General features: G+C 31.7%; 5 protein-coding genes across 10 annotated transcripts in view; 3 read left to right on the forward strand and 2 right to left on the reverse strand.

Annotated features, from left to right (window-relative positions):
* Window positions 1–4,759: 4,759 nt before the first annotated feature.
* On the forward strand, window positions 4,760–12,071 carry Sap30 (SIN3-associated polypeptide 30). Of its 2 annotated transcripts, XM_076433495.1 has the most exons (6): window positions 4,760–5,025; window positions 5,193–5,522; window positions 5,988–6,215; window positions 6,316–11,014; window positions 11,121–11,240; window positions 11,972–12,071. In XM_076433495.1, the coding sequence occupies exons 2-4, from the start codon at window positions 5,352–5,354 to the stop codon at window positions 6,442–6,444; spliced, it is 528 nt and encodes a 175-aa protein (XP_076289610.1). In that variant the 5' UTR covers window positions 4,760–5,025; window positions 5,193–5,351; the 3' UTR covers window positions 6,445–11,014; window positions 11,121–11,240; window positions 11,972–12,071. The 2 variants fall into 2 exon arrangements, with proteins under 2 accessions (XP_076289610.1, XP_076289609.1); XM_076433494.1 differs by having other exon boundaries at window positions 4,760–5,522.
* Window positions 6,572–9,659, reverse strand: Rrp45 (exosome complex component Rrp45). Its single transcript, XM_076433485.1, has 9 exons — window positions 9,454–9,659; window positions 8,835–8,929; window positions 8,469–8,691; window positions 7,794–8,011; window positions 7,500–7,727; window positions 7,276–7,409; window positions 7,109–7,191; window positions 6,925–7,045; window positions 6,572–6,818 (listed from the first exon to the last, which is right to left on the reverse strand). The coding sequence occupies exons 1-9, from the start codon at window positions 9,517–9,519 to the stop codon at window positions 6,754–6,756; spliced, it is 1,233 nt and encodes a 410-aa protein (XP_076289600.1). The 5' UTR covers window positions 9,520–9,659; the 3' UTR covers window positions 6,572–6,753.
* LOC143213540 (tRNA (carboxymethyluridine(34)-5-O)-methyltransferase ALKBH8) lies at window positions 11,951–17,378 on the reverse strand. Its single transcript, XM_076433483.1, has 7 exons — window positions 17,027–17,378; window positions 16,703–16,934; window positions 16,486–16,605; window positions 15,657–15,860; window positions 15,200–15,585; window positions 14,959–15,114; window positions 11,951–14,869 (listed from the first exon to the last, which is right to left on the reverse strand). Exons 1-7 carry the CDS (start codon window positions 17,126–17,128, stop codon window positions 14,306–14,308), a joined length of 1,764 nt encoding a protein of 587 aa, XP_076289598.1. The 5' UTR covers window positions 17,129–17,378; the 3' UTR covers window positions 11,951–14,305.
* LOC143213546 (high mobility group protein B1-like 1) lies at window positions 11,986–14,210 on the forward strand. 2 transcript variants are annotated; one of them, XM_076433493.1, is made up of 5 exons: window positions 11,986–12,129; window positions 12,260–12,378; window positions 12,466–12,608; window positions 12,668–12,842; window positions 13,525–14,210. In XM_076433493.1, exons 1-5 carry the CDS (start codon window positions 12,021–12,023, stop codon window positions 13,585–13,587), a joined length of 609 nt encoding a protein of 202 aa, XP_076289608.1. In that variant the 5' UTR covers window positions 11,986–12,020; the 3' UTR covers window positions 13,588–14,210. The 2 variants fall into 2 exon arrangements, with proteins under 2 accessions (XP_076289608.1, XP_076289607.1); XM_076433492.1 differs by having other exon boundaries at window positions 11,994–12,129; window positions 12,245–12,378.
* Window positions 17,379–17,439: 61 nt separating the features above from the next.
* Window positions 17,440–20,892, forward strand: part of LOC143213543 (electron transfer flavoprotein subunit alpha, mitochondrial-like) — a 99,666-nt gene continuing 96,213 nt past the window's right edge. For all 4 annotated transcript variants that reach the window (XM_076433486.1, XM_076433488.1, XM_076433489.1 and 1 more), the window contains exons 1-4: window positions 17,440–17,945; window positions 18,171–18,500; window positions 18,574–19,026; window positions 19,098–20,523. In XM_076433486.1, the coding sequence (XP_076289601.1) occupies window positions 17,904–17,945; window positions 18,171–18,500; window positions 18,574–19,026; window positions 19,098–19,274 (1,002 nt within the window). In that variant the 5' untranslated portion in view covers window positions 17,440–17,903 and the 3' untranslated portion in view covers window positions 19,275–20,523. The remainder of the gene's footprint in view (window positions 17,946–18,170; window positions 18,501–18,573; window positions 19,027–19,097; window positions 20,524–20,892) is intronic.

Here is a 20,892-nt window from a genome sequence, read left to right on the forward strand (position 1 = left end):
TTAACTAATACATAAATTCATACACGTTTCTCTCAATTCTTTTGTAGAACGTGAAAGTGAAAATATAGAAAAGAATTGCTTACACACGAACGAAAATTGTTGGTGTATACATATAAATAACGTATACGAAACTGTATAAAGCTAATGTTCACAGTATTATAGTTCACAAAAAAAATGGAAAGAAAATCTATGGAAAATAGTATTTTACAAGATCAATTATTATAATTATATTTTTATGTAATCATATTAATTAATTATAAAATGATTAAGCTCTATTTACCATAGAATTTCACAGCTTTGGGCTGTTGTATAAAATATGGGGGAGGGGGAGGCTAGAAACAGATTAAATGGAAAATGTGGAAATGACATTATTACTCTTGCTTTAAAAATTTAACAAAATGTCGTATATGCCTTTAATATTTCTACTAAATTTCCGACTTTTCGTTTCACAAAGAAGTTATTAAAAGTATGGATAGAGTAATCATATACGGTACGATCATATCTCGAAAAAACTATGAATAATATTAAAAAACGTTTTAGACGAAAGTTGTACGATGTCAAGGGGAACATCGCGATCTCATTTATTTGACCTTGCAGCGACTCTGGAATGTCCTACAAATATATGTGAACTCTATCCATATTTTTAATAACAATTTTGTTCATTCAAAATCAATAATTAAATAGTAATCTTCCAGGTATAAGTGACAAACAATTTTGGAATATTTTTCGAAAGAAGAGAAATATTGTATTCGTGACGCTTTCCTTTCGTGGGTTCTAGGGTCAAAGTGATAAAATAAATTTTTAATATTTTCTGAACTAATCTCTGTTGGTAAAATTAAGAATCAAACCGGCAAACATAAATGATATTCAATAATTATAGTTTACTCAGATGATATGTGTATAAAACATTTAAAAATGTAGTAAAATGTCATAAAAGTTATACGGGCCCTATTTTCTATTTTAACTTCAACGACAATTTTTTATTATAGATTTCTAATAACCTGTAATATAAAACTTCTCAAAAATAAAAAGGTGCCCTTTGTTTATTAAACTTTCCCGGGTTTTAATCAGTTTATTCAACAGTGTATAAACTTTCTGAAAAGTTTCTCGAGCATATAGTAAAAAAATCGTATTAAAAATTGAATTTTATTTGTTCTTCGGAACCAGATAAATATTTACAAGAACATAGAATATCTATGTGTATACGTATATTCAGAGAAAATACGATGTTCTCCCTACAATTAATTTTCTTCATTGTGCTAACATCGATCCGCTTGGGCTCTTAATGCAAATTCGATATTAAATGCACTCACGTAATACAAAATTGTATTTTGCATGTATGATTATATGGACGCCGGTAACATTATATTTCCCGCATGTATATGCTTGTATCTAATACGATTCTCTGTCGTATATGAACGAAATAGTGGTTGGCTCTTGATTTCATAATATTACGAACGATGTGTTGGCCGTATTACACGATGCATTAAATTCATAAATTTTCATACGATTCAATATTAATTTAAAATTGATGGAAAACCTTTGCATATTTAGCACATCAAAATATTTCTTAATTCTCCTAAATTGTCATGTTTCTTACTCATACAATAGCAATTACGTTTTCACTGTAAAATCAGTATTTATATGTATATATTACCTTCAAACAATTATATCGTAAACATAATCAATTAATTTGTACGTAAAACGGTGAAATATAAGCTATAAATGTAACTTGTATTTGTTTTTAAGTAAAAAGAACCTCGTTTTTACCAACTGCTGGTATAGGTCTTGGATATAGGAATCTTATCTGTGATTCGTAAGTCTCGAAACATGGAAGTGTAATCCGAAATCAAGTATACATCGTTATTAGTAATTATCAATGCACTTGCGATTAGAAACGAGCTTTAACAATTTTCTATGTGCAGAATTTTAATTAGACAAATTAAGAAAAAAATCTCCAAGATAACTACGTGAAACACTTTTCGCTATTTATGTACAAAAACGTGTTTCGTAATTCTTACATAAAGTCAGACGTAAAAATGAACAAGTTACCATAAGACTCACAGCATTTATATATTATTTCCAAGAGTATTATTTCTGCTTTGTGTGGGTAGTTATAAATACAGTACGCAGAATATCGAAATTGTTATGCGGCCAATGCTTTCATTTCGGAAAATACCTGATCGTTAAATAATGAAAATATCATAAAAAAATCAGCTACACTCACGTTTTCCAGAAAAAAATCACACTCCTGATAACTATTGGCAAATATCAGCAAAAAAGACAAGTATAAAATCACGTACATATCTTCACCGGACTACATATAACCTCATATTACGCACATACAACGAGTACGGTGACGTTTGCGTATTGCAAACATGTCTTCCATCCATTGATTATATTCCCACCATTTTACGTATATAATCATCTTCACATATTATCCACATAATCAACACAATACATATTTACATGAAAAATACACAAGGAAACCAGCGTCGACGAATTTCAGAGACTAACAATAAGGTTACGACGGTATTTCCACAAATCGTGTACGAATTGGAGCAAATAAGTAATGTCATTTTGGCGCCTTGAAAACGTTGTATTTTCTGTCGAAAGATATGGCGTACATATTTAATAAAAACAGGACGCCTAAATAGACGCTTACTGTGTACACGCAAATACTATGAATGACACTCCTCTTTTTTTTTTCTTGTTTCTGCACATCGGTTCAATTACTTCACAATAATACAAACTGGTCATGCTATTTAGGTGTTTACTATCTGAAAAGTTGTAATGGGACTGAACCGTGCATATGTCACTGCCGATTACGTACGTATAACTTTCAATGCTGAAGAATTCGACGTGAGCGGGAAATCAAAAACATGACAATATGTTGTGAATCGGAGCGTAGATATTGAACTGATGACTAAAAGTCCCTCTTATTTTTCATAAATTTTCGAAGTGCACAACGCTCGCTACCATAACCTACGCGTTAAGTGGTAAATTATTCGTTATAAAACCATAACGGGTGCTATAGTGCAAGATCCCATATATGCTAATGCATGGCGTAAGTAGCCAAACAGAGACCGATCGTACGCGGGCTATAGCCTTGACGGCTGATTTATGACGAAATACCCGTAAATATAAGACACGCCGACATTTTTACGTTCCAAATCATGAATATCTATGTTCTCACGATAGTAAAAACTGTCACGCCAAATTTCTTCACGTATCAGCACATTTACGATAACAAGGTACACGAGAACCTTCTTGCTAAACACATCTCCGGGCAGCCATTTGCTATGACGGTTGTGTAGAAATAAAAGGTATATGCACGATACGCAGCACAACAGCACTTCACCAAATGTTTGGCCCGTATTACGCGTATCATACAACGGTGGTAGCCTAGTAATCAATTGTTAGTCGCTGAAATCTGTCAACGCTTGGAAAGAAAAATATTTCGATTTTTCTTACCTGGACGGTCCTCTACAGCTAAAAGGATTCTCAGCTTCGAATATCGCGACCCCACGCCACTTGTGCGGCATATGAAAGTGTATGGGGAAAATCTGTATTACCATTGGCTTATTTCAGATAAGCCGCAAAAAGTAAGCCAATCAGCATCAACCTTTTATGTTTTGAAGCGTTTCTTTTTACCCCCCCAATAAAATGTCTGCTGGCGAAAAGGGCGGGAAAAATCATGCATGGAAAATCGTTTACGGCATATCGTTAATTCCAATCCGAACGATATTTAACTCACGAAACTAAATAAACAATTTTCTCGCAATAAAATTTACTTACTAATTTTCATTTGACTAGTGGTATATACTGACAGATAAAACGTTTAAATTATTAAGGTTAGAGTTTATCATTACAGCAGATGGCGCTAGATTCCGTAAGCTAAATACGGCGCAAATTACAGTATCGCCAACTTGATGCAAACATTACTTAAATATTTTCCGCCGCTTAGACTTAGATAAATAAGCATTTATACAGATATAGTATTCAATAAAAAGTATAAATACACCTTGTATTATCTCTTTATTGCATTATATGCTCTGCAGATTATTTTACAAGTAATATTTCCGAGGTGTGTACATATATATTTATATATCCTTTGTCCACAAAAGGTTGAAGATGGTTGAAGATTGTATTTATCACTGTATCTAGTATTACAAACCTTTTTATAATAATTCAGTAAATAATATATGATTTGATATATTGAAATACCCTTACCTATATAGCCGATATCAACGATTTCTAAAAAATGATTTATGTTTGTTTATGTTATCTAAAATAGTGCTATTACACGTAGAGTAAAAAACAACATGTGAGTACGAAATAACTTTCATCGAGAATTCTGGTATTATCAAAATTAGTCTTCTATTAATTATTTATTATAGATTTTTTGTAACGTAATACGAAGGCTATATATTGTTATAAATAATTTTGTTCTCCATTATAAGTTTCACGTGAAAATTTACATATAAAAATTTCATAGAAAAAGAAAACTATTCAATTATGTTACAAGGAATGCAAAGGAATGTAATAAGGTTGAATAAGGTGTTTATATATTTTGAATGTACAAAATATATATATATGTATAAAACTATTTTATCGTCTGTCGATGATTGGTCGATGATATTATTTAAAGTTGGCAGTTCTGAATTTAACAGAATGGGAATGCTTCAAAGTTGAACCGTCTTGTATGTACAATCTACATATGTAAGTACATATATCAAATATGTACATGTATATACATATGCACCTTTACGCAGTATCGTGTGAATCAATGTAGTTGTGTAAATAACAAAACGCGGTGTGTAGCTGGCAAAGAATTATAGCAAAGAACATCGAAGAAATTTGTTAATTCGAAAACCCGTTGCAAAGGGAATAACAAGATCAACCGTCTGTATTGTGACAAGATTCGCGAAATACTTGTTACAGTGAATATATAAAAATAACTCACATGTTAAATCGTTTGAGGGAAAGAAAGTGAAACGTTATAGGACATCGTTCAACATTGAGGTGCCCGTAATACGCAAACTCTACTATTTAAATGATCGATTTATAAGGTTGAATCTTTCGATTAAATAACAGACTAGCCACCGGTTATCAAAGTTTACATTTTATATCGTGGATAAAGAAGTGTGAATCTCGTTAATGAATTGTGTTTAACAAATGGATTTCGACAGGAAATTATGAGTGTGAAAAGCAGACATCGCCGAGTGTATTTTGCTCTGGGACACGCCGTTTTTTGACGCAAACATATACAATACGTCGTGACATTTCGAGGTTGTTAAAGTTCTACATACTCTTCATACCGATTTAGTTGATGTTAAGAATAAAAAAAAATGAATGGATTCAGTACCGGTGAAGAAGATTCCAGAGGAGCTGCTGATCAAATTTGTTGCCTTGTAGATGAGGGTGAACGATGCACTCGGCCAGCTGGCAACGCTTCTTACAGCAAACGTATTCAAAAAACTGTAACTCAACGGCGATTAAAACTTAATCTCGATCAAGTGGTAAGATTAACAATTACGAATAGTTTCAGTAAGATTATTATAGTCAATTATTTCTCAGTCCTGTTTCTTTTTCAATTTTTTTTTTCGTGTAATTGTCACATCATACGTGAATAATGACAGTTCAAATATTACCTTATACTGTATACGAAATGTAATGAAACTTTGATATCTAGAGAGAATAAATTTGAAAAGGTCATTATGAACGATTGAAGTTCATTCAACAGTAAACAACACTATGGATGTATCACCTAATGTTGTTTATTATTGAGTGTTACTAATTATGTGTGTATTACTGTATGTTTTTGTACTAATTATAGAATAAAATATGTATACCTATGTTGTACATCCAGCATTTGTGAATGATAATCGTTGGAAACATGAATAATCACGTTTTAAAATGTCAAAATTTGAGTTTGTACGATTAGATAAAAATTTGATATCATTGTAAACCTGATTTGTCAATAGGCACGTCATACATACATTTGTGATTATCATAAACAAGTAATCCAATGTGCAAGATCAAAACAACAGCAACAGCGGAGACGTAAAGACTCCGAAGAAGATTCTGGGGAAACCGATAATGACCTTCCGGAGGTCGACCTTTTCCAATTACAAGTCGGTACGTTAAGGCGGTACAAGAGGCACTATAAAGTTTCTACACGTCCAGGTTTAAATAAAGCTCAATTAGCTGATGTAAGTAGAACAAACAAAAACAGTAAATAAAAGGAGCGAGCTATAAAGATATCATAGCAGACATTTTATCAATGAATCATGTATTTCGTTTTTATTCCAGACACTTATGAAGCATTTTAAGACCATCCCTGTAGTTGAAAGAGAAGCGTTAAGCTTTTTCATGTACACGGTAAAAACCAATGCAAACAAATTGGATCAAAAGAACGGTTTAAGTAACGATACCACATAGCCTAGGCTACGTTTTACGAGTATGAGTTTTGTTATTGTAATGATATTTTACTAGTGAGATCAAAAGTATATCTATGGATTTTTACTTGTTAATAGGCATAGGTATTTTATAAAATCTATGTATAAAAAACATGCTAAAAAAATATATTATGCGTAACAATACATTTCGAGCTTTCATTTATTTGATCTTACTGTTATTATATTAAGTGATACTCAAGAGAAATAGTAAGTACATTGACATAGCATAAAAACTGATGGAATACTTTTTGTATAATTGTATAGAGAGTTTGCTAGCTTTATCAATTCACATTTACTGCATTATATCTTTCAAGTCTAACATTTCAGTAGCTTCTTCTTCGCTATCATCATTTATTTCTAAAACAATAATAGTCGACGTTATTAATATACGTTATTAAAATAGATTGCAAATATGAAATAAATTAAGATTCTTGATAAAAAGTGCAATTTTTTAAAAACGTACCTATATCATCCAACACTTTCTTTTCCTTTTGTTCTACAGCTGTAATTTCTACGTCACTGGCTTCTTCTGATGATTCTGACATATTCCATGCACTAGGTCCACCTTCGCCAACCGGTATACCCTGTAGAATTGATTTCGTTAACTAAATTAGCACTAGTTCAATTATAATTCTACGAATACTTACAATATCCACTATTAATTCAGCTGAACCATCTCCAGGTTTCAAAATTTTGCATTTACTTTCTTCGGCTTCTTCGGAATATGCTTCTACAAAAATTAGACCGTATTCAATGTATATTTATCTTCATAGAACGAAAATAAATGATTAATAAGTGGTTATAAAAATATTACCTTCAGATTCTAATTTTTGTAATTCACCCCATTTACGTAATTTAATACTTATAGATTCACTGTTGATTGTAGTCAATTTTTTTAGTGTTATACACTCCTTAAATCGATTTGTATTACGGTCGTCTTTCTTATACCTACAAACATCATTTAGATATGTATGTATTTTAGAAATTAGGACAAAGTATTAAAAAAGAAGTGTTTTAATATAATGTTTAAAGTTGAACCTTGCTTCCACATCGTGAGTTACTGCTTCCCTAATCTGTTGTACTAATTTAGTTGCATAGTTTGCTGCGTAATGAGAAACTGCTGATATTACATCCTGCACGGTCATAGTTTTCGTCAAATAATTAAAATGTAAACTACAGACTTCTCTGTAAGAGTTTATGCCAAGTGTGAGTTGAGCAACTCCAACTCTTTCTTCCAAATACGTGGGATCCATAATCGTGTTTCCGCTAAAAATAAAATTTCATTCAAATACATTTAGCTTAAATGGAATTAGATCGTTTAAAAGTACTGACCTTTCAAATGTTATAAAAGATACACAAACTGGATAATGATACACTGTTAAAGGAAGAGGGTCTTTTTCGGAGAAAGAATGAATTATAATATCTTCGCCAGTTGATGTCACATCTGGCCTATGAAAATGTAAAAGTGCTGCTAATGTAGCAATGGAAGCACAGTCAATTAAATTTCCGTCATGATTAATGATGTTTATGTCAACCCTTACATTCCATACCTGTATTATATGAATTATTTAATTTAAATTTTCATTTCGATTGTGGAGATGTACAGAGTGTCAATTTAGAAAAACTTCCTGGATTGATTAAGATATTATTTTAAGCAGAAATTGTCCTATGATGTGGATCAATAGTTTTAATCATGATATTTATAAAACCATGAAACAATAAATATCTATACTATTGAATATCAATTGAATAAACAGAAGAACAATTATGCATTGACTTGCTTAGGCTCTGGTGCAATGTTCCCAGACTTTTTTCCATGCCAAAGTTTAATTTTGTGTGAATACAACAAAGAATCTATTAACTAGCTTAGAATTATACCAACATAAAAGAACTGAAAAGAATTAATCCTACGTTCTATCTGTAGATTACTTTTCCACACTTCAAATATAAGGGAAAACTATATGTGATACTTTGTTGATAATTGATAGTATTTAAAAAGCTATTAACCTTTTTATCAGCTATAATACACAACGATTCCAAATCGATACATTTGGAGTCTTTAAAACATTTATCAAGTTGTCTACTAATTAATATCGAAGCTTCAGATTGTCTACCGCCATCAAAATGTGCTGCTGCCAATGGATTAAGTTCAACATTGATATGCAGCATTCCTTCATTAGGACGCGATGTTTTAGGTTCCTGTATATCGCATGATACCTGTGCTACCACTCTGCAATAATATTTTACAATGTCATATAATACGTCATTCCTAGATAATTTGATTGTTATCTATAGATACTGCAGTATTAATATCCGCTCTTATATATGAAATTGTAATAGCCTAAAATAAGAAAATATTTGTGTCTATTTTACCTAGTTTGACCAAGTAGAACCACACAGTTTCCCCAATTGGATCCAAAATAAATTTTAACTGGCCTCGCTTCCAACAAATTTCTGCCATCTAATCGCTGAAAATATTTTAAGAAATTAGATAAATCTGTTTATTTAATTTTTTACTTTTCCATTATTAGTGTTAGGTGTCAGAAATTTCAATAGATGTACGTTAACCCTTTGCACTCCTTTGTTGATTGTGATTCTACATCAGAGAAAGACAAATGTAAATGAAACGGCTTTTTATATGTATTTAGTTATTTCTTTATTTATCGAATTGCTTATTTTTTAGTCAAAAACAAATATAAATTACAACAACGTTTGTATTCAAGGAACTGTCCTTTGAAGTAAATTTCAAATAATAAACTTAAAATAGTAAATAGGGAGTTTTTGGCAGTAAAATTGAAAAATAATTCGGAGTATAAAGTGTTAATAAAAATTAAATCTGAAAACAAATTAGTCACATAATCCCAAGAGAGAAAATATCTTATGAAAATTTCAAGAATTTCATACATCGAATATGTATGTACAATTATACTTGAATAATATTTTTCAGCTGTGTAATGTAAGGTACATAAAACAATTAAATAAAACATTGTACCGTTGTACGTTCCACTGCTTTGTTTATGAAGTTTTTCTCACAATTTGTTAATATTGTTTCCTTCATGATTTTGTATATTATTGACACATTAAACACGTGGACATTCAAAAAAGCTAACAATGCTCAAATGCACATAACCTTTGCCGCAAATGTCAATGATACATATTTGATATTTCTGATGCACATTGTAAAGATTTCTAGTATTTTTGAATGTATTTATAATCACTAGTAATATAAATTAATTAATTTTTCTTTACTGTTACAGTGTAGTAAATAATTTTAATCAAATATTTAATATCGATACATCAATATATTGATCGAGATAAATTGCGAGAGTATCGATCTTTGAAAGATTCATTAAAATTTGTAAAATTTTCCCCGTAAATAAATGTATCAATGTTCAAAATATATTAGTAAAAGAAGTAAACGAATTACACAGTTTTTTTGTACTTTTTTAAATAAAATCCCAGAAAATGTATCTGCAAGATATCGAAAGATAAACAATAAAATAAAGTTATGAACAACAAATCTGTGTGTTTCATTCATATATAAGTCTTTATGCATTTATGGCTTCTGAAAATTTTCAAAAAATGCTAGAGTATAAAATTTTTGACAGAATTTAATACGATTTTTATAATTCGTCTACAAAAATTGCAGTTTGCATAAACATCCGCAGTCTATTTCATAAGCTTCATTTTATGGATTCTTCTTACAAATGTGCATAAATATCACTTATTTTTATTATAATGCTTGGAAAGCTTAGTTTTACGGTGACCAAAATGATTAAAAAAACAGGAATAATAATAATATGAAAACTAAAATCTTGTAAATTATAAAGGGCGTCCCAAAAATGTACTTTCTTGAAAGAGCTGATTTCTGAGGTCATTTGAAGTGACTTTTGCTTTGTCAAGGAGTTATTAATAAAAAACACGAACCAATCAGAGCTTGGCTACAACAGAGCGTGGCGTTGATGTTGGCCAAACCAGAATCCGTCCGTTGTAGCCGCGCATTGATTGGTCCGTGGTTTCCGTTAAAACCCCTTAGCAAAGCCGCGGAGAAGAATTTCGCAAAGGCAAGAGTTACTCCAAATGACCTCAGGAATCGTCTCTTTCCAGGAAGTGAAACATTTTTGGGACACCCTGTATAACGTAGGAGTTATGTTTACGGTGCGCGCGCGCGCATTGTACATGTATATGCACACCACAAAGTGGCCATGCCCGGTCATATCTGCTTCAATCAGCTTGGTTTATACGATCTATTTTTTAACATCGAGTCCTGTTGTCAATAAGTCTCTTTCTATGGTTCAATAACTGGCAAGTATTTTACCATTAAATATTTGCTACTCCGGTAAATCTGATTTTAAGTGCTTGGCAAAAAGTTGCGTTTAAACATTTGTACGTGTTCCGTGTATAATGCTGATCACGGTACGCGTGATACGTACGGATAGATGTGTATAGATAGGACCGATCTGTGGAATGGATGCTTAATAAGTTACGTTCCGCGTTACTTATAATCGCTTTTTCCGTACTCCTTTTGCAACGCTGTCATTCAATTGTTGCTGGTAAGTTGAAACACTGTTTACCAGACAGATTAAATCTTTAGTTTTATTTACTTCCTCCGAAACTCGGGCTGAGCATCAAGAAGCATTTTATATTGTGTTGTTGTAGCAGCGATTGCCTTTGTACGTCATCTGTAGGCAAATATCTGTTACATTTGTCTCTTGCTTCCATTACTTCCATGTTGCTATTATATTCGAAAGTTTTAATACCTTGGTTCATTTTATTATTGTAAGTACTGTTTTTCTTATTGCCACATTGTTCTTACATATTTTTGTTTTTTTTTCCTCTTCGACGAAAGTATGCAATGTGAGTATACATTTTAGACAGTTCCTTTTTTTATATTTCGTATCGTAACGAACGAATCTGTTCTTCTACGATGTCTTTTTTTTGTTTAGATCTCGTGAAAGTATTATTAATAAATGTATACGAGCTGAGTCTGATATTGTTATTTCCAGTATGTAATCTATTTCAGAGACACGATTGGATTATACAATCGGAATTTATGCATTTAATGTCAAAATATTGGAAGCTATAATTAAACAAACCATAATAATCGAGAAAAGGTTGTTTTAGATACTATTTGTCAGAAATACTTTTCTGTGGATATATTGGAGTTTAAAATTTTTCCATTAAGAATCATGAATAAATATGTTACATTTGTTTATGCTCTCCAAGAATGGATATTAAATGTTTTCTGTAAATCATATTTTGAAAAATTAGAATTTAGTATTGAATAATCTTTATATACGATTTAGTACAAGGTTTGCACCTAACTGCATTGAAAACACGAATGAAACTTGGTATTTTAATACCGATAACTTCTTTGTATTTAATGTATGAAAAATCCATAAAAAATATTTACATTTATAACAGTATATGATGATTTGTCAGAGTATATAGTTTTTAAGTATTAAAAGCAGGCAATAATATTTTATATAGATCATTATACTTTTACAAAGATCGTCGAGTTCTTGGGCATAGACTTCTAGAAGAAACCCTTTTATAAACATGGAATCGTCTGACAGGAAGAATGTTTACCTTACAAAAACAGGTGATAATTCTTTGAATTCCGGAATGCGAGACACAATGATCGTCGGTCAAACAAATATGACTCCAGGTAAAATTCTATTTCATTTAGATCGTTCATTCATTTGTATGGTCAAATAACAACAGTATATAATACAATTGAATGCAGAAGTATTATATTCATTGACAAATATGTCTGTAACAAGTTATTCAACTCTTAGAATGTGGTGAACAAGTAATGAAACCTGGAAATGTGTCCAGCGTTTCGAACAATCAAACGAAATGGTCAAATATGCAAAGTAAAAATTTTATCATTAATGCTGTACCAGTAAAGAATGAAGTAAGTTTGTGTGAAATAATGTAAAAAATGTTTTATATGATAGACGTGTGTACAATAAATAAATCTAATTAAACGTTATGTTGTTAGATTGTACATCTCGAAGATGGGGCACATTGCAATAAAAAAATGCATTATTATGATAGACATTACGTAAGCCATGAGGAAACAGAAAAACCAACGCGTAGAGGAACAAAAAGATACAGAGACAAAGATGCGCCTAAAAGAGCACTGTACGTTTATTTGTTATCGATTACTATGCTCGATGGTTTGCTCATAAGTGTTCTTTCAGGTCTGCATTTTTCTATTTCTGCCAAGAGTTACGTGGTAAAATGAGGGAATTACATCCAGAGATGGGAGTAGGTGACATCGCCAAAGAATTGGGTAAACTGTGGATGAGCACAGATCTTCAAACTAAATCAAAATATATGGCAATAGCAGAAGAGGACAGAGCCAGATATGAAAGAGTAAGCTAATTTTGTTAAGGGTGCGTCGGAGCGAAAACAGCAACATTAACAGCACCAATCGAGGTGCACTACGAAGACAGAGAATCAGATATGTTTCTCGCAGGAAAGACACTGACAGAGAATATGAAATAGCTCGAAGAAGCAATATTTTTGTATGCTCTTTGTGTTGAAATATTCTCTGCATTATTGCGGGGTCCCGTACAGAGCCCTTTTTTGCAATTTGACTCTTGGAACTTTGTAAACAACAAAAGTGTAAGTTTTTGTAGAAGAAATTTTTTTCTGTACACTTTTTCCAAATGCTCTTTGTGTTGAAATACTCTCTGTACTATTGCTGGTTAGCGTACAAAGCCCTTTTTTGGAAAAAGTGTACAGAAAAACAATTTCTTCTATAAAAACGTACACTTTTGTTGTTCATAACGTTCCAAGAGCCAAATTGCAAAAAAGGGTTTTGTACGGGACCCAGCAATAATGCAGAGAATATTTCAATTTTTTCGCTAAATGTAGCCCGCCCGCGTGATCGAAAAAATCAAGCTGTTTCATATTCTCTGTCAGTGTCTTTCCTGCGAGAAACATCTTCTCTGTCGCCGATTGGCGAGCGGAAATAGTGATATTTTTGCTCCGGCGCATCCTTAAGCGATTTATAAATTGAATAGAGTGAAAATAATGAAATTCTTTTCATTAGGAAATAATTGCGTACAACAAAAGAGTAAAAAACTATGATCCCGAAGAAGTTGGCCCTGTGTAAGTCTTGAATACATAAATAAAACAGCATAGGACAGTATACTTTGTCCTGCATCAAGCACTCGCCAATTAAAAATATATAACAATTTTACTAATAGTTTAGCATTGTCAATCGTTGTATATATTATGTACACTATTGACATTAACATCTAAAAAAAAAAACAAAAGTTACACTTCTTATAAAGTTCAGTTGCAATTCTTGGAAATAGCGTTCGATATCCATTATCGTTCTCCATTAATTTCATAATTGGATACTATTTTTATGTGAATAAGGTGTGCTAATATATTTACAAGCGATACCTAATACAAATAATTAATATTAATATCAATAGTAATAATATTGAAAACTATGATGCCGACGATAATAATATTATTATTAATACTGATGATAATGATAATCTATATTGCTATGAAATATGTTAAACAACTGAAGCACAATAGCAAGTAAAAGTCAAGCAGAGTGAGCTTTGTACAGTGCACTTGTCTTGTCTACCTACGCATTATTCATGTTTATAACGACAAAACTAGATATCAGGGACTATTTATATCTAAAACCCTGTATAGTACACATATTCCATGTATTTTGTTCTTTTTCCAATAAAGGTAAAATCATTTAAAGCATTATAATTCTTGTATGTGTCTTATTTTCAACTTATGTTTCTAGTTATTATATTTAAGAAGGTATTGTTTCAAATGCACATCGTTTCTTATAAAAAAATAATTTATTCAAGACAAACTGATTCAGCTTTTTTTTGTAAAATCACACACCAATTCCCTTCGTCGTAATATACTTGTTCTATGTTAACCATGGGTACTTGAGAACACAACTGTTGTAGTTCTCCTTCTTCGAATACATGGTAATACCTCAGAAAGTTTCCTCCTCCTTTTCTTTTCCAAGGAACAAGCATATCTGTAGACATAAATTTTGTACGATTTTCATGAACCGGTAATGTTACACCGTATTCTGTTAATTTCTGTTCACACGATGTTGTGTTATCCTTTTTACTTGTGCTATATTTTAAATATGCAGTTTTAGCAGAATCCTTTTCTTGTTCTTTCGCCCATACATAAATTAAACATTTTCCATTGGGTCTAAGAAGTCGTGCTAATTCTGAAATTGCTTGTTTTCTTCTTTCATGGGTTGAAAGGTGATGAATTACTGCTATACTTATTGCTGCATCCATACTATTATCTCTGTACGGTAAATACAAACAGTCGGATAGGAATACTTCAAATTTCTTTTTGTAACATATTTTCATTAGATTTTGGCTTCGATCGCATCCAACCTGAAGTGGTCAATTTTTTGCATAGATCGTAACATTTAACCATATCGTACACAGAGAAATGAATAAGTAAAAACATAGAGAAGCTATACCTTAAATATACGTTGCTGTTCATAGAGATACTTGCCATTTCCACAACCTACATCTAAAAGAATATCACCTGGATTTAATGAGTGGAGAAACTTTAAAACATTTGGCCACTGTTTATGTCTTGTTTCGTTAAAATGACTTGAAATATTTTCATAAACCTATAATATATAAGTTCTTTACAACTGCTGTAATCAATTTTATAACAATACATTATGTATTGTGTATATAATTTATAACACATACATTATGTACATAAGAGTATTCTAGTCCTTTCGCTATTTTATCATCGATAAGAATGGTGGAAGATTTTGCTTTAGTGTCACAGCATTCTGGGAAAGTACAAAGGCAATCGCCTCTTCTCACTTTTCGAAATGTAAATGACACTCTTGTGCTTCGCGGTTGCGTTGTTGTTCCATCTACAGATTTCACTACATCATTGTGTCTAGGACAAATTCCATGAGACCATGCATAGCGAGCTTCACCTGACATAATTAATAACGAACGAGAAGGTAAAAGAACATTGACTTTTTTATCTTCTCGCTTAAAGTCCATTATACATGCTGAACCCAATGACAAAGACAATATAGAATCTTCGAAGACGCTGTGCGTATCAATGTGTGGGGGAATTCCTTAAATTATAGAAGATTATAAAGATTTAATAAACGAAGCTACATTAGAAAGAAGATTTCATGTAATATACCTTGTCCAGGTAAATAATGATTTATTGTTAACTGATCGTACTCATATGGTACGTTGTGGTATTGCTTAAATAATGTCTGTAAAAATTGGTACTCTTCTGGAATAGGTGCAATCGGTTTATCAGGATCTACTTTGTTCGAATTATATTCGAATTCATAGCCAAAATGTTTAACTCTCCTATGTTTTAAATCAGATGAAACAGATTCTAAAAAGTAAACAAATATATATATATACAGTAACTCCCATTAATATTCGGATGCTCTCAAAAAATGATAACTTTTTTAATGTTAGACTATACGATTTGAACTTTTTTTGAAAAGTTGGAGCAATTAGTTTACTACATGACGTGAAAGCAAATTTTTCAAAAATTGCAATTGGTCGGAATTGTAGAGGAAATACTAAAAGTTGCGTTTCACAACTTTCTTTTGTGGTCCTATGTCGATTATATGCATTGTGAAAGTTTCATCGAAAGCAGTTGATATGGGAAAAGACAACAAATATTGAAAGATCTAAAAATCTTTGGATTTATTGCAATTTTTACTGCTTTTAAACGTTTGTAGCTCATTGCAACATTGACCGATCTATGAAACGTGTTTTCTAAATTTTCCATATAAGTCTACAAAAGAAGTTGCAAAATACAAATTTTAGTATTTTCTCTGCAATTTCGACAACTTGCAATTTTCCCCAAAAATTTTGTTCACATTATGTTTCAAACCAATTTTTCAAACTTCTCAAAAAATTTAAGAGTGTTTGAATATTAGTAAGAGTCACTGCATATAGTGTAAGTACATACTATGTACCAATAGCTACAAATCATTTCTTTATAATACCTTCGGTAGTCCAACTAATTGAATTCAATAAACATTTTTCTTCTTCTTCAGTTATAATATTTTCTATTAATCTAAGTCCTGAAGGAAGTTCGTAAATTAATTGATCATCTAGATCAGGAACTGAAATGTAATTTCGATATTATACGGTGTTTTTGATTTTCATGAAATGAGAAAAAAGCAATATGTCCTTAGTTAAATTTATGAATGCATTAAGTACCTGATTCTGTAAATGTCGCATACAATGGTGTATCCGAACCATTAATTTTTACATGACCATGGATTTTTTTGTATGCACATTCAGCGTCTTCCACAGAAAAACATTTAATGAAACAATAGGATTTATTCGGTGGCATTATTATATCATACTTCGAAACAATTGGGTCTGTAATATTTTGTAATGCTTCCCGCTTGAATCCAGTTACCAAACCAGCATTGCAAATCATCAAATACTATAATAGAATATAAGATGAACAAATAGATTTTAGTTATATTTCATCGTTCATTAATTCTACCGATTAGATTTGCTTAAATAGATAATAACCTTCGTTGGATTATTACAGCATTTAATATTCATATCTCTAAGAAGTCTGTGGGAGGCTCGCTGTTGTTTACGGTGACTTTTTTTAATGATTTTTTCTTCCATTACTTTTTAATATATAAGATTATATTTCATTGCTGTATTTTTTAAATAATAACACCACAGACTTTAGGAATGCTCTTTAAGGTTAAGCCATAAGCTATGATACGTGATAAAGGATTAAATAGATAGGTGTCTCAGTCAATTTTAATAACCCATGATCGTATATCTAGTGATAGTGATACGTCCTAAACTAGAAAAAGGAAGCGGCAAGCGGCAAGCGGCAATACTATTTCTATACATATATATATGTAAAATGTAAATATATATATATTTATATATATACTCTCTGATATATATATAGATGAGGGAGGGAATGTGTGTGGAAGAACATGATATGAATGTACACTGATTATAATGTATATAAATAATATATATCTCATTTTCCGTGGTAGTATCCTTTTTAGATCTGAAATAAATTAAAATCGTATTAATTTAATTGAATAAAATCGTATTATAATAAAAATTTTCAAAAGACATAATGTATGTATATATATATAGTTATCATTTTATTATGTTTTCTTCTTTTTCAACGGTTCAATCTTATAAAATGAATGTAAAATATATATATTAATATTTCACTATAAATAAATATTAAATGTTAAATTAACACAAATAGTTTTCTAATTATGAGACATTGACACAATTTCCCGTTTGCCTACACAACCAATTTAAAGGACTTTGGACCGCTTTGGACTTCAATAGATACGGATAAATTTTCTTTAGTTATTTCAGAACCGACTATTTAAGAAGTAGTCTTTTCGAATTATAATTTAACAAAATGTTCGCTACGTGTTTGAAAACGTTGCGGCTCAGTAACAAGGTGAATAACGAACGTTTCGATTTCTCTTAATCTTCATTTGTTTCATGTATACTAACCGCGTATCTGCTTATATTACATATTGTTAAATCTTCCGTTCCATTGATCGTACTCATTTTTCTAAACCTCTCCTACAAAATACTAACATTACCAAAAAACTATTCTTTAGCAAGTTTCCGAGAAATAGAGTTGAAAATAATGTTTAACAAAACCATTTGCCATTTATAGTTTGCTACAGTGGCACGTTATGAATCGACGTTGGTCATTGCAGAGCATAACAATGAATCATTGTCACCTGTTACCTGCAATGCACTCAGTGCTGCAAAGAAAATTGGTGGTGAAATAACTGTATTAGTTGCTGGTACAAAATGTGATGCAGTTGCGCAAGCAGTTAGCAAGGCCAACGGTGTTTCCAGAGTTTTGGTTGCGCAAAATGATGCGTTCAAAGGGTTACTCCCAGAGACGTTAACTCCTCTTGTTATTGCCACTCAAAATGAGCATAAATTTACTCATATCATGGCTGGAGCTACTGCTTTTGGAAAAGCACTGCTACCAAGAGTAAATATCTTTACTTAAAAATTCAATGTAAATGTATTCATTATATGTATAAAAATAACATTGTTCTTCAAAGGTTGCAGCCAAGCTAGACGTATCTCCAATAAGTGAAATTATTGATATCAAAGCTCCAGACACATTTGTCCGTACTATCTATGCTGGAAATGCAATTCAAACGTTAAAGAGCAAAGATAATGTAAAAGTAGTCTCTGTAAGAGGAACATCATTTGAACCATCACCTTTGGAGGGAGGCAGTGCTAAATGTAACCCTGCAACGGCTGGTGACTACAAGACAAGCCTAACAGAGTTCATCAAACAGGAAATAATTAAATCTGATAGACCAGAGTTAACATCCGCAAAGGTTGTTGTTTCTGGAGGAAGGGGAATGAAGTCTGCAGATAATTTCAAATTATTATATGCGCTGGCCGATAAGCTTAATGCAGCTGTTGGTGCATCTCGAGCTGCAGTTGATGCTGGCTTTGTGCCCAATGACTTACAAGTTGGACAAACTGGAAAGATCGTGGCCCCTGTAAGCAAACTTTACATTTTTGTTATCTCTGCCTTTTCCAAATACTGTAGATTATAATATGAACTTTTTAGGATCTGTACATTGCTGTGGGCATATCCGGAGCAATTCAACATCTCGCTGGCATGAAAGACTCGAAAACGATCGTCGCAATTAATAAAGACCCGGACGCGCCGATCTTCCAAGTAACCGATTATGGTCTTGTTGCTGACCTGTTTAAGGCTGTGCCTGAACTTACAGAAAAATTGTAAATCTGGAAATTACTTTTAGAATATTTTTATACTTCTTATACATATGTATATATACACGAAGAGTTTATTGATGACATAAAGATTTTACATGTTCGAAAAATTCGGAAAGAATAGTTTTTTGGTAGTGTTAGTATTTTGTAGGAGAGATTTAGAAAAATTAGTACGATTAATGGAACAGAAGATTTAACAAAGCAATATACTGATGTAGATGTACTATAAACGTTCACCTCTCACTTTGTTACTAAGTCGCAACATTTTCAAACACGTAGCTAACATTTTGTTAAATTAGAATTGAGAAAGGCTACTTTAAATTGGTCGTGTAGGTAAACGGGAAATTTAAATCATCTGGACTTTATATCGTGTCAATGTTTAATAATTAGAAATCTATTTGTGTTAATTTGTAATGTAATATTTATGAATATTGGTTTTCAAAGCATTTATATTTATTTTATAAGATTGAAAAGTTGAAAAAGAAGAAACACATAAGAAAATGATATCTGTAGAAAATATATTTTAAGAGAATATTACGGATATATTACATTAAGTACATTACAAATAAATTATCGTAGCTTGCACTGAAATAACATATTACAAACAATATAAATATATATATATATCTACATATAATATATAATTTTGAGGTGAAATTCTGGCGCGTTTTTCGAAAATCAGTTTCCAGCGCGCATGCGTCTATACAAGGTAAAGGCGGTTCTCACTCGCAGCCAATGGTTAGGCCGTGACGTCACACACTTCAGCCAATAATTCGGCTAGAACCAAAAGTGCGAGTGGAACGACCCAATCTTCGTCACTTACCTTCCTGTTACCTTATTTTGTCAATTATATTTGTAAAAATTTGCAACACATATGAAATCTGTATTTGTTTCCTCACAACTTGCTTTATTTAAGAAAACAGAATAGTAGTTTTTTCCGGCCAAACTGTGGAAGTGTATTCTACAAGAGTAATAAGAAAAAAATGTTATTTGAAGTTCGGTTAGATACGCTTCGTTACAAAGTTATAAACAAATGAAATTGAATTTGGTAACGGCAGATTTTACTTTGCAGAGTATCTAACAAGTGTTGTGTTAAAAGTGGGTAATATCCAGATCATTAAACCGTGTATTTATATTTGTTGAATATACCGTGTCATACCGTATTACATTTCAAATAGTGCCGTGTCTTCGAACGATTCGAATTTCTAATAGGTCGGAGTAGAAGACTTAAAAAGCGACAACGCCAGTCTGCCTACATGGTGAGTGTCTGATATGTATTATTTATTTATTTATTATTGCTTTAAACCGATTGGCTTACTATAATATGTATTATATATGTATATTTAATTTAATTTCTAAAAAATAATATCCTTCGACTCTGTGAACGTGTTCACACTCTAGTTGTTTGCAGGGGTGTCCCCAAAAAAATGTATTTTCTTTGATTTTCTTGAAAAGGGTTATTTGAAATAATTTTTACCTTTACGAAAATGTTCTCCGCGGCTTCGACGGACCAATTAGAGCGCGGCTACTGTGGACGGATTCCAAATCGGCCAATACCAATGTCACGCTCAGCTGAATCTGTTGTAGAGTCAGAATCTGTCTACTGTAACCGTGCTGTAATTGGTCCG

Source organism: Lasioglossum baleicum, chromosome 11 (genome assembly GCF_051020765.1).
Source record: "Lasioglossum baleicum chromosome 11, iyLasBale1, whole genome shotgun sequence".
In the NCBI taxonomy this organism is placed as follows: Eukaryota; Metazoa; Arthropoda; class Insecta; order Hymenoptera; family Halictidae; genus Lasioglossum; species Lasioglossum baleicum.

Excerpts from the sequence above, each read along its gene's own strand:
- LOC143213546 (XM_076433492.1), top strand. The coding sequence starts at position 12,021 with ATGGAATCGTCTGACAGGAAGAATGTTTACCTTACAAAAACAGGTGAT. Across the intron at positions 12,130-12,244 it reads TCAAACAAATATGACTCCAG|TTATTCAACTCTTAGAATGT; the intron begins GTAAAATTCTAT and ends GTCTGTAACAAG. Across the intron at positions 12,843-13,524 it reads ACAGAGCCAGATATGAAAGA|GAAATAATTGCGTACAACAA; the intron begins GTAAGCTAATTT and ends TCTTTTCATTAG.
- LOC143213540 (XM_076433483.1), bottom strand. The coding sequence starts at position 17,128 with ATGGAAGAAAAAATCATTAAAAAAAGTCACCGTAAACAACAGCGAGCC. Across the intron at positions 16,935-17,026 it reads GCTGTAATAATCCAACGAAG|TATTTGATGATTTGCAATGC; the intron begins GTTATTATCTAT and ends ATTCTATTATAG. Across the intron at positions 15,115-15,199 it reads AATACTCTTATGTACATAAT|GTTTATGAAAATATTTCAAG; the intron begins GTATGTGTTATA and ends TATATATTATAG.
- Rrp45 (XM_076433485.1), bottom strand. The coding sequence starts at position 9,519 with ATGAAGGAAACAATATTAACAAATTGTGAGAAAAACTTCATAAACAAA. Across the intron at positions 8,930-9,453 it reads AAGCAGTGGAACGTACAACG|CGATTAGATGGCAGAAATTT; the intron begins GTACAATGTTTT and ends AAATATTTTCAG. Across the intron at positions 8,012-8,468 it reads GTATTATAGCTGATAAAAAG|GTATGGAATGTAAGGGTTGA; the intron begins GTTAATAGCTTT and ends CATATAATACAG.
- Sap30 (XM_076433494.1), top strand. The coding sequence starts at position 5,352 with ATGAATGGATTCAGTACCGGTGAAGAAGATTCCAGAGGAGCTGCTGAT. Across the intron at positions 5,523-5,987 it reads AACTTAATCTCGATCAAGTG|GCACGTCATACATACATTTG; the intron begins GTAAGATTAACA and ends ATTTGTCAATAG. Across the intron at positions 6,216-6,315 it reads ATAAAGCTCAATTAGCTGAT|ACACTTATGAAGCATTTTAA; the intron begins GTAAGTAGAACA and ends TTTTTATTCCAG.